This window comes from Aethalodelphis obliquidens, unplaced genomic scaffold (assembly GCF_003676395.1).
Source record: "Aethalodelphis obliquidens isolate GAN/ISIS:26980383/991018 unplaced genomic scaffold, ASM367639v1 scaffold25, whole genome shotgun sequence".
Classification (NCBI taxonomy): domain Eukaryota; kingdom Metazoa; phylum Chordata; class Mammalia; order Artiodactyla; family Delphinidae; genus Aethalodelphis; species Aethalodelphis obliquidens.
The window spans coordinates 9,016,507-9,028,548 of record NW_020837969.1 but is presented as its reverse complement, the minus strand read 5'-3'; the positions used below and the strand labels follow the sequence as shown (position 1 = coordinate 9,028,548).

At 43.0% G+C, this 12,042-nt stretch overlaps 1 protein-coding gene across 1 annotated transcript in view; it reads right to left on the bottom strand.

Annotated features, from left to right (window-relative positions):
- The window catches only part of CSMD1 (CUB and Sushi multiple domains 1), a 1,488,158-nt gene that overhangs the window by 602,764 nt on the left and 873,352 nt on the right, over positions 1-12,042 (bottom strand). Inside the window, exon 7 of the mRNA XM_027123007.1 lies at positions 1,801-1,913. Within this exon, the coding sequence (XP_026978808.1) occupies positions 1,801-1,913 (113 nt within the window). The remainder of the gene's footprint in view (positions 1-1,800; positions 1,914-12,042) is intronic.

Genomic DNA, 12,042 nt, shown 5'->3' with positions numbered 1-12,042 from the left:
TGCCTCCCCTCCTGGCGTTGACACGTGCTCTCTGTTATGTCACAAAAGGATGACATCCGGTACTGAATCTGACCTTCCACATATGGTCGGCTGGGATTCAGCTTTAGTCATGACCCCTCCTGTGATACAAGGCCTGAGGTGAATGAAACAAAAGGCAGCTCCCTCCCCCCATTTAGTCTTGGACTTGAACTTCAAAGTCAACCTGAAGAGGTTTCCTCATGTATCACTGTTAAGCCATGTTTACCCCTCCTTATATTTTTGCATCTTTTTATCTCTTGGGACTTATGTACAGATTTTTCTAATCACAGCTTATATATATCATCAATGGCTGATATGTCTAAACTATTACAATTGTTTCTTATATCTACCAATTTAGAGTATCTTCAAACTTGATATTCTATTTTTCACCTTTCTTCCAATCACTGGTACAGATGCCAAACCACTGATCAGGTTTAGAGGATGATACCTAGAAATTTTTCTGTAGTTCCGTACCAATCAATTAATCAGGACCTTTGGAGAAGATCAATCGCCAGTTTAGAAATAATGCTATAGATCTACCTACCTGCCTGTCTGATCAGTCAGTTGTTATTCCAAATAGTGATCTACGATGGCTTTAAATCAGGGATAGATGTATCTGTTGATGTGCAGTAATATGGAGAAGACTCAGAATTTCCTACGAGACTGAGTGGTGTATCCTTCATCCCCCACCACTATATCACCTAGTGACCCCAGTCCCCACTGATATGTCCTTTCCATACCTGTTCTCCTATAACTACAGTTAGAATATGTGGCCTTGAAAGATAAAGGCACACAAAGGCAGATATGGGAAGAAAAAGATTGGCCTTGCCTGGGTCCCAGAATAAGTGAAAACAAATTGCTGTGACTCTTAACCAAGCTTCAAGGCAGTATATTTGCAACAAGGGCTTTCCAGCAGCATCGGAAGAAACTGAGGGGTGGACAATGCTCCTTATTAATAAAATGCATTTTGGTGAAATAAAATTGTCCCTGGACTCCAAGTCAGGCACATTCCATGAGGGTTCACAGGCCCCAAGGGTCCCAGTGGCAGATAAAACTCAACACATGTGTCCTCCTCAGCATCATCTGTCTTTAAATCCCTGAAGATTACTCTTATTTTTTTAACTTCTTGCCCAAAAGGACAGAGTGAAGGATTACGGATTTTAAAATGTGTTTCAGATAGGAGTCATTCAGAGCCACTTGTTGGAATATTACTAAAACCTCCTTAAGTGGCTCCCGTGATTCTCTTTCTGTTCCATCTTTCATGGGAGCTGTTTACAAATTATCTTTCTGATCTGCTAGTTTCTGGAGCATGGGGGTTGTCATAATTTCCTCACTTTGTGGTCCCAACTTCCCTGTGGCAAGTGTTCGGGGAATTCTGCCTTAATGAAACTGGCATTCTCACGGCCATGATTTGGGGAAAGCTAGAGAAGTTTGCTCGGCACGGCATCTAGCTTTCTGACAGCGCCGTTCTAGTTTTATTTGCAGACGCATGTGGAATAGTTTCCATCAACCTTTTCACAGTACTGATAACAATTATTGATTATTAGAAACATATAGGAGACTATACAATACGATCCAGGAATAAACCCTAGAAATTAGAGAGAAAGAGAAAGTTTCAGAATCAACCCTACATACTATTGACTACAGACTCTGTTTTACCCGGCTACAAACAATCTGCCATGTCTGTTTTGAGGTCCCCTTATGTGTAAGTCACTAAATCAGGTAGTTGCATTTATGCAGTGTGAATACATTTTTTTTTCTTATACGATGGAGCCTTCTTACCTTGAAACTGAGCATTAAATCCTTTCCGTCGATGGTTACTGTCGGATGTGAAATGGAGTCGTAACCAATTCTTGCTACTGATAACAGGAGAAGGGAGGTTCATGCCCGTCAGCCTGGAAGAGAGAATGAAGAAAATCTGTCTTGTAAACCAGCAGCGCAAATGTCCCATCTCAAACCCGATTTTACAACTGAGCGCCGACAGTCTTTATGTAGAGTTGCCTAAAACAGATGCCATTTATTAGCTGCATTTCCACATTGAAGCACTTCAGGTAATTTCATCTTTGCCCACAAAGAAATGCAATATTCATCCTTGATGGAATAAAGGCTTTCACAAATATTGGACGTTTTGATTCTTCTTTATTAATGATGATTAAATGAGCAGATATTCTTTTGATCTCTTATTTCTTCTTATCAGGACCTCGATCATAGTGAATTACAAAAGGAAAAGATAGGCAAATGATACAAGTCTGCCCTTCACTATTTGAACACTTGGCAATTCGGTTTCACCTGAAGTCGACTCAGATAACTGATAACATCCAATGTTTCCAGGGCCCCATCTGCAGATTCACAACCTGGGCCTTTCCTACTCAAGTGAAGAAGAGGGATGTTTATGAGATTAGTGACAAGAACTGTCAAAGAGATTCAACATGGAATAAAATCATGTGTGAGTAAAGTAGTATATTAAACAAAATTAAATCTTTCAAAAGTAAGACAGGATCGATCTCTGGTTAAGCTGTTGAACATATCCAGCCCACTTACAATGTGCGCTCTGGTTGTCAGAAAAAGCAAGTTCCTACTATTGGAAACTTTGTGTCGTTACTAAGGAGTGCGTGCCTTCTCAGGCAGAGGAGCTCTTGATGGTTAGACATGATGTGAGGCATTCCGTTCTGGACAGTGGTCTAAGTACCACTGGATTGGATGCTTCAGACAGACGATTGTGTGTTGGCTCCACTTGCACTAGTTGAGGCACAATATCCCTGGGTTATCTTTTCTGAACCTCAGTTTTCCAGTCTGTAAACTGGACTTGAAAAGACCTAGATCAAGGTGTTTAAAGAGATGGTACAGATGCACGTGTAAATGCTCCTAAAGCTACCTACGTGGGGTTACACATTGTCTAATTATTTTGCATCTCAGCTGTAAAACTATTCTCAAAGTGATGCTTATTCATGCAGATGATATGTCAGGGATCCACAAATTGCCCTGAAGCTGAAACTGGCGGGGCCCTTTGCGGGCTGGCTGGCGATTTCCACAGCTGGAAACCGTACTCTATGCCTGGAATTTGCTAGGCACGGGTGGGCTGTGTAGAGCATTTCCCTAGTTACTCCTACTTTTCCCTGGAGGAAAGGCTGCATCCAGTGAAATATGTAGGCAAGCTTCCTGATGTCAGGGTGCTCAATTTCAACTCTCAGGTTTAAAAACGTGCAGTATCCATTCAAAGTGAAAAGCCAAACCTTGACTGGAACCAATTGCAACAGTGTCTGTGTCACTGTTTGAAATAATCTTCTGTAAGAGGAAATACACTACTCAGATCTTACTCTTTGCTTGGATATATGTAGCACCGACTGGTGAAGCTGGACACGGCTGATTCCAAAAAACATTTCATCATTCTAATCTTTTTTTTGAAGGCTCCTTCCGCCACCTTTCTTTTCCTGGTGAGATTACTTTACAAATTCTATTAGAAAAAAGTCACATACCTCTTTGCCTAATAGTGACAATGGCCAAGAGAGAAGTAAATTCTGGATTCAGAAACCCACACTGATCCAGCTCACCTATATCTACTTACTAAAATTTTTATAACTGAAATCCACGTTTATTTTGCTATTGCTTTAAAAATATTGTTTATCCTTAATTAGATTCTCTCGGAGTGGTTCTGATTTCAAAAACTAGGTGGAGTTACATTTTAGTTCCATATCAACATTAGCAATGCACATAAACAAATCCCCCTTTCACCGCCATATCTCCCAAATACTTACCTACCAAAAAATGTCAGTTTTGTGTTAGAGGACAAACTTGAACAATAAAGAGCCAGACAGAAATATTTTAGGGTTTATGAGTCACATCGTCTCTGTTGCCACTGTTCACCTCTGCCCTTGTAGCCCCAAAGCAGCCCTGTGTGATATGTTCCAACAACACTTTACTTACAGACACGACTTGCATTTCATGTAATTTTTCTGCATAACAAAATATTATTCTTTTTTGATGTTTTTTCAGCCACTGAACAATGTAACAACCATTCTTAGCTTATAGGCCAGATTTGACCTGTGGGCCATAGTCTGCTGATTCTTGCTTTATTATATATGAGGAAGTTTGTAAAATATTGAGTAAGGAAGATAACTAGATGATGTATATCAAACTAGTGTATATATTCAAAAAATGCATAATTCCTGTGCAGATTTCTTTTATATAGAATCAAAGGTGAGGATTTAGTAACAATTATATAATTTATTTCCCGTGGTTAGAGCCAAGCCATGCAAATGAATCATACTCCAGAGTGAATTAACATGCATGGATTTCTTGACTGGGCTGCGTGAATGCAACAAATATTCACATCCTCTGTTTTGGGGGGAATATGGGGGCAGGTCATTGTTCCATATAAGACCTATCCTCGGAACTGTGAGCTGTTCTCTCACCTTCCTTAGCGCAGGGGCTAACCTTAGAGATGCCATTTAACAGAAAGATCATATTACAAAGTCAGTCATTCCTTCATTACAAGCAAATTTAAAGAAAGTTGACTAATATGGAAGCCAGCGGATGATAAGGCAGATTTACTAAGATCCTGGATGATTCAGATAAGGTTTAGAGGTAAAGAAATTCAACTGAATACCTTTGTGGTAATGGCTCCCAAAGTGTCCACAGCCTAATTTCCACAGTCTGCGACTATGTCACCTTACATGGGAAAAGGGCACTTTGATGATATGATGAAGTTACAGATTACCCTGGATGATGGGGTGGCCCAATGTAATCAGAAAGATCCTTAAAAGTGGAAGGTGGAGACAGAATAAGACAGAGGGATATCTGTGAAATCGAGTCAGAGTGAGGCTTGTGCAAACTCCACAGGTGGTCGCTGACCTTGATGATGGAGGAAAGGGTCATGGACCAAGGAAGGAGGGTGACCTCTAGAAGATAGAAAAGGCAAGTAAGTGCATTCTCCCCTAGAGCCTCCAGAAAGGACACAGCCCCGATGACACCTTGATTTCATTGCAGCAAAACCTGTGTAAGATTTATAACCTGTAGAACCATAAGATAATAAATTTGTATTGGTTTCAGCCATCAGGTTTGTGTTAATTTGTTATGGCGGCAATGAAAAACTACTACAGCCTTTTAATATGTGTATCCTACTTTTCATTCAAAAACAGTCCTGAAAGAAAGTTCATATGGTAGAAAATGTCATCACTGTATACCTGTTAATAACCTTAGAGAACCAGTGCAGTTTAAACCCTGTCCGTAATTATCAACAATTGAACGTCTATCATTGTTGCAGTGAGATCTCCTACAAGTCCTCTACAATTCTTAGCTGTATTTCTTGTAAATCTGTTGGAATTGGTTTTCTAATAAATAAATAGTTGGGGAAGTGAGAGGTAAATTATGGGGCAATAGTGGACTTGACATGGTTAGTACAAGACAAAAAGCAGAACCATTTTCAAGAGAAAAGAGGGAATGATGGCATAACAAATATCTTTGTCTATTAGCTTACAATATACTGACAACTTTTTTATCCTAAGCATATAGAAACAAATGACCTGGTAAAGTCAAGCAAATCAAAGATTTCTGGGCTTACAAAATAAAGGAGGATGGTGAGGAAAAAAAGAACACCTCAATGCAATCAGCTGGGAAAAAGTCTTTCTGAGGAATTGGTAGATGCATTTCATTTCTGGAGCATCTCCAACTGGGTCAGGAAGCTCATCAAGCCCAACAATGTGGATACTGAGCAGTCCCTACAGATATGGCTAAAGGTGTCAGTAGTTCTCAACATTTGTTTCAATAATGCCAAATTAAGCAATTTAATCCATTGGCAAATTCATTTCTTTCAAAGGATTCAACAAGGTTTTGCTCCTGCCACAGGAACGGAATTGGGTCATTTGTAGAGACATGGATGGACCTAGAGACTGTCATACAGAGTGAAGTAAGTCAGAAAGAGAAAACAAATACCATATGCTAACACATATATATGGAACCTAGAAAAATGGTACAGATGAACTGGTTTGCAAGGCAGAAATAGAGACACAGATGTAGAGAACAAACGTAGGAATGCCAAGGGGGGAAAGCGGTGGTGGGGCTGGTGGTGTGATGAACTGGGAGATTGGGATTGACATGTACACACTAATATGTATAAAATGGATAATTGATAAGAACCTGCTGTGTAAAAAATAAATTAAATGAAATTTTAAAATAAATAAATGGGGCTTCCCTGGTGGCTCAGCGGTTGGGAGTCCGCCTGCCGATGCAGGGGACACGGGTTCGTGCCCCGGTCGGGGAAGATCCCACATGCCGCAGAGCGGCTGGGCCCGTGAGCCATGGCTGCTGAGCCTGTGCGTCCGGAGCCTGTGCTCCGCAACGGGAGAGGCCACAACAGTGAGAGGCCTGCGTACCGCAAAAAATAAATGAATGAATGAATGAATGAAGATCCCTCATGGGATCCTTAAAGTTAAGACGATCGTCTTTGAGCCAACATAGAACCGTCCAGGCTGTTCCATTTTCTCCAAATAGCTTTACCATAAATCCTGTGATTCTATTTTGAATATATCCATAACGTCTTTTTCCACTTAACCTCCATCAGCTCCTCTTTCCTCCTTTGCGACATAAAGGGGCCCAGCACACTGTTCTTCCCAAACATCACGCCCTGTGTCTGTGACTCATCTGTTTACTTATGTAAATTGAAAGCTGTAGACTTGAGTCACCAAGATAGTGTTCTGAAATGCATTGGGAAAGGCTAGTTTTCTCAGAGAGCTCTTTTTGAGCACTCCTCTGACATTAAGCCAGACTTCTTAAGTCTTTAGGAAATCATCACACAAATCTCTGGGGGTTCCTTGGTGGTTAAACCTCTTTAACGGCGATGACTAAGAAGCCGGAAAGCATTAATACCATCAACGCGGACTGTAAATTACCCAGCCTCCCTAAGGAGACTAAGGAATTTAATAAATCTGTTACTTTGAAGAGACTCATTGCTTGTCAAGTTGGGGAGAAAGTCATCTGGAAGCTGTGCTAGTTCTGTGCTCTTGTGGACATTTAATCAGAGTGTGGTGCTTCACTTATCTCTGTTTTGTCAAAATTAACTAGAGTAATCTGATCAAATGAAGTTTTCCTGAAATGCCGTATTTCTAATTGGGTGTTATTCATGTTAGTAGTGAAATCTGCTGTCTTGTGAATATATATACATATTTTACATTGAGTTTCTAATGCTGCCACCGTAAGCCTTATTTGGGGCACTGAAGAAGATAACAACGGAAGTAAAAGGTAGTCCTTACCTTGGAAGAATAGAAAAAGCAATGAAAAAAAGAGCTATGTAAGTGCATGGACATACACAGATATATGTATACCAGATACACAAGCATGTACATATACACACACAATAGTTACATATTTACATACAAATATTTCTAGAAAGTTATTCCAAAGGTTTTACACACACACATATACTCTCTTGGAAAAACAACTACGACTACAAAACAAAAACAAAAAAACACCCACCGCCTATTTAAAAGCAGACCACGGAAGACTTCTCTGTTAAAAGTTCTTCCTTTCATCAAATTGATACTTTCTAATAGACTTTTCTTTCACCCTCTTGGCATTCATGGTTAGCTCTCATGAAGATCTCATGAAGATCTTCTCTCTTGGACAACAATCTCTCTGTCTCTCTGTCTCTGTCTCTGTCTCTGTCTCTCTCTCTCTCTCTGCCTTTTTTTCCTCCAGGCACTTTTGAAGATTCTATCATTATATTGTTATTATACACCCATGGCTACACCCTTCTCTCTTGGTAATTTTATCCACCCTAGGACTTTAGCATCATCTTTCACATTCTCTGTGTGCCTCATACCTCCTATGCCTTTTGCAAAAATAATTTATAGGTCCTGGAGCCCCTGGTGCTCCCTCCAGGATGGGACACCCATCCTTCCAGGCTCACACTCTCCCGTTGCTTCCACTCTGGCATGAACTTGACTTCATTGTGCCCACACGTAGAGCCATTGCTCCTTCCCCACTCAGGGTCTTGACATGCACTGTTCTCTCGCATCTACCCCACCACCCACTTCCTCTCCATTTGCCTGGTAAGACTGGGCATCCTTTAGAGCTCAGATGATATGTCACATTCTCAGGGAAGCCTGACCTGACCACGTAGGTGAAGCTGTTTCTCCCTCCTTCTGCCCTCTCCTCCCTCCCTAGTTTATCCTTTGCAGACATTTCAAATTAGTGACGACCTCGTCTCTTGTGTGGTTATTTACTGGATGTGCATCTTTCCTGTGACACATGAAGCTTGTGTTACCATCAGTGTCTCTCTAGCACCCGGTAAAGTGCCGGGCAGTTAGTAGAGGTTGAATATACATAGGATGGGAAAATGGAATAGGTAAGTTTAAACACTCCCAGGGGGCCTTACCCAGGTCCCATCTCACAAAGTGAAGGCTACTCTGTACAATCCTTCATGTTATGATGCCAGGCTGGGTGTTCGTGACGTAAGATGCCTTCATGGGGTGAATCAGATCTCTTTATAGCATTAGAGGTGAGCAGAGTGGGGGGATGGTGCTGGGAGAGAGCGATGGTGTCGTATCTGCCCGGGACCCAGGCCTCCACACAGACCCATGCACGACTCTGAGGGGGCTGGTCACGCAGAATAGATTTGAACGGACTCCCCCGGTTTCATGCCCCAGCAACCCTGACTGGACATCCAGTCTCCCCTTACTTTAATAAACCCTCAGGAAACCCACAGAGACACAGCTCAGCTGCCCCAGAAATGCCCTCAATACCCACCCCTGAGGCTGGCCTTTGGTAGATGTTTAGACCCTAGTTGCACCGGGTTCCGTGGATTTCTGGGAGCAGCAAGTTCTCAGATGGGTAACACCGGCCGCGCCAAAACAGGCGTGATTGCAGTGGATGCAAGGGAGGGATCAGCGTGTGTGCAGCACCCTCACCTCATAGCCATCTCCTCAACTTTGGGTTTGCACACAGCATCTGTCCAGTTGCTAAGTTGGCATTCAACCCTGCAGTGTTCATTCTTCTAACCCAGCACTGCCCAGGTTCTCGCCCAAACCCTATCACCTCTAATTGTGCTGTGGAAAAGGTCTCTTTAATTGTGCGTTGCTTTCCTGCCCCTCCCTACTCAAATCCACTCGGTGTAATCCTGACATGAACTGCCCTAAATACAACCCAATTCAACATTTATAAACAAACATCCTAGGCACCAAAGATACAGCTGTCGGCAAAATAAGATGCCCAGAATCTCTCAGAGAAGAGTGACCTCAGGGTATGACACGTAGGGTAAGCGTCGCCAGATGGGGAACACGGGTCACGATACACATCCACAATAGGGCTTCCAACTCTTCTTGGCAGAAGACCCTCCTGGAAATGCGACATCTGAGTTGTGACTTGTCAGGTGAGTTGCTGGACTGGGGACGACAATTCGAGAGCAACAATTTCCAAAGTGCAGATTTGTGGAGACACCCAGGCCAAATCACAACTCACAGGCACTTTCCTAAAAATACTCCAATGGCTCCAAATCACTCAGAGAAGAATCAACTTTCTTGGCATGGGATTGAAGATGCTTCATGGTATGACTCTGCCCATGTCCTGCCTTCTCTCTCTTTGTGCCCTTTCTGGAATTGCTCCCTAAATCATCTTATACCTTCATGCTTCCCTGACTTTGAGCTGTCCTCTCCCATCCAGAGCCCTTTGGCTGACAGTTGCCTGTTTAAATTCTCAGATTTCAAAGCTTTTGTAAAAGATATCCCCTCCAAAAATCTTATCTCAGGTAGAATCAACTGTCCTGTGTCCATAATCTTTTAGCTCTTGACCCATATATGTCTATGGAAATTATAAGAGCCCATCTTGTACTTCTGATGTTCATATTGATGTCTGTGAGTCCCCTGAGGGTACACCTGGCACCTTGTTAATTGCCCTCATCCTGGTACTTTGCATACACGGGAGTCTCAATAAATCCATTTTGAGCGGTTTCTATGCTTTTGTTTTTGCTCCTGAAAGAGCAGCACGGCTTGAGACTATAAAAAGTTAAGATCATCAAGAGAAGGCCCTTCTTATCTTTTCACGCACGGCGATTTCCTGCCAGTGCCGTGATCTGCCGAGTGTGAATGCCAAATGGATGAGCTCTGGCATCTTCTTTTTGTTCCATCTATGGCATCCAAGGGGTCCAGAGCAGTAATACAGGCCTCACTGAAGCCAGCGAGAACATCCCATGTGTGTCAAGGAAGGAGCAGGTGGTGCACGATGGACCCTATTAGAGACGGGGCAAAGGAGCCCAGCCCAGACAGGAGGGACTGAGAGCAGGGCATAGACACATCCAGGGCTTCAGCAAGTCAGGCATTAGGCATTAATCCAGAGGTCAAGCAGAGAGAACCATTTGGGAAAGAATGGGACAAATCCTGTCCTCTAAAGCTTAAGGACTAAATGTCAGGCAGTAGCTCGGAACGAAGCCCGGGAAATGGCCCAGACGGACGGTAATAGGATAGACGGTCAAGAGACAGTATTTCTCAGTGGAAAGTCCTTTGGGCCTCTCGTGCACCCCGGTGACCTAGGAAGGAGGTCAGCAGGGAATGTGGCTGCAGCCCAGGGGCATGCTTTTCCCTCGTGGCCTGAGGGGTGGTCACACCCACCAGAAACCTGCACAGTGGGGGGGACCCCGTTCACAGGTGACATGAGGTCACATCTGTACCAAATATCTCTGTTGCAGCAAACTGGTCTGGATCTGAGTCGGTGACTTGGGAAACAAAACCTCCAGTGTGTGTCTCTCATCCCCGGCTCCATCTAATATTCTGGCGGGTTCTTTTAGTGCCACCTGCAAAGACAGGCATCTGAGGTTTGCCAACAGGAAACGAGGTTCTTTGCCTCCTGTACCACCTGGACTTTCAAAAGGGCCAATAGTTGGCTGTAGGCATGGATGCACATCCATATGATTTGTTGATTATTAAAAAGACATTATCTACAAACAGATTTCTATAATAAATGCACATAGGCGGTACTCCAAGACTGTCAATAAAAAAAAAAAAAACCAAAAAACAAAATGACATTTAATTACTGGATCACTCACCATTTTCTCTTTGATGTTATTTTTAGCAATATGTATTATTTAAGACACTACAAAAATATTTTTTCCCTTAATCTTGGGGTAAAATGTTATCCTAGCCCATTTCAAGGGTCTGAAATGTCTCTCTTTTTATCAGGAAACTTTTTTCCTCACTTGATATAATGACATTTCCTTATGCCACTAGCTGGTAAGATCCACCGCCTCCCCGATGCTGCTACATTCTTGGTGGCAGGAGGGTAGGAGATGAGCTGTCCCTAATTGCACGGGACCCAAGGTACAGTTCTGATATGCGAGATCATCAGAATCGGGGGCACATCTGACAGAGGCACACCTGTGTCGCCGTCCGGCTGCTGCAAACCTGGTTACTCTTCACACAGGGACACACAGCCCTTGGGTTCGGTCTATGGCTGCTCCTCCCCAGGTGGTCTGATCTGTGCTTGTCACCTTCATCTCACAAGTGCTATCATAGCAAGTGAGCTCCCTCCACCCACGGCTCTGTATTGAGGCCCAGGGGCAGCTGGAGCCTCACGGAGGCTACCCCATGCTTTCTCCCTCACCTGCGGACTCTGGGAACCTATAGTCATTACGAACACAGACTCTGGAGCCTCCCTTGCCTGCACTCATGCCCCTCCCGGCTGGGTGACCTCAGGGACTGACTCACCTGAACCTCCAGCCTCCTCTGTGTGAAGAATCACACACATACACTGCGGACTGGACACTCCTGGCCGCCTCGCAAGAACCCTTTCCTACTTTCCCGTTCTAAAAAAATTCAGTTTTGTTCTGAAACCCACTTCTACCCTAGCAGCAATGAGATTCATGGAAAGACGATTGCTTGCTGAACTTATACGTGGATACCTATCTATCTATCTATACATATATACTCATAAAACACACTCATATGTATGCAAGTTATATATGTGATATATGACATATACTGTGATATTGATGTATTATGTAATATATATGCAGGTCTCTGTCTACCTATATATCATCAT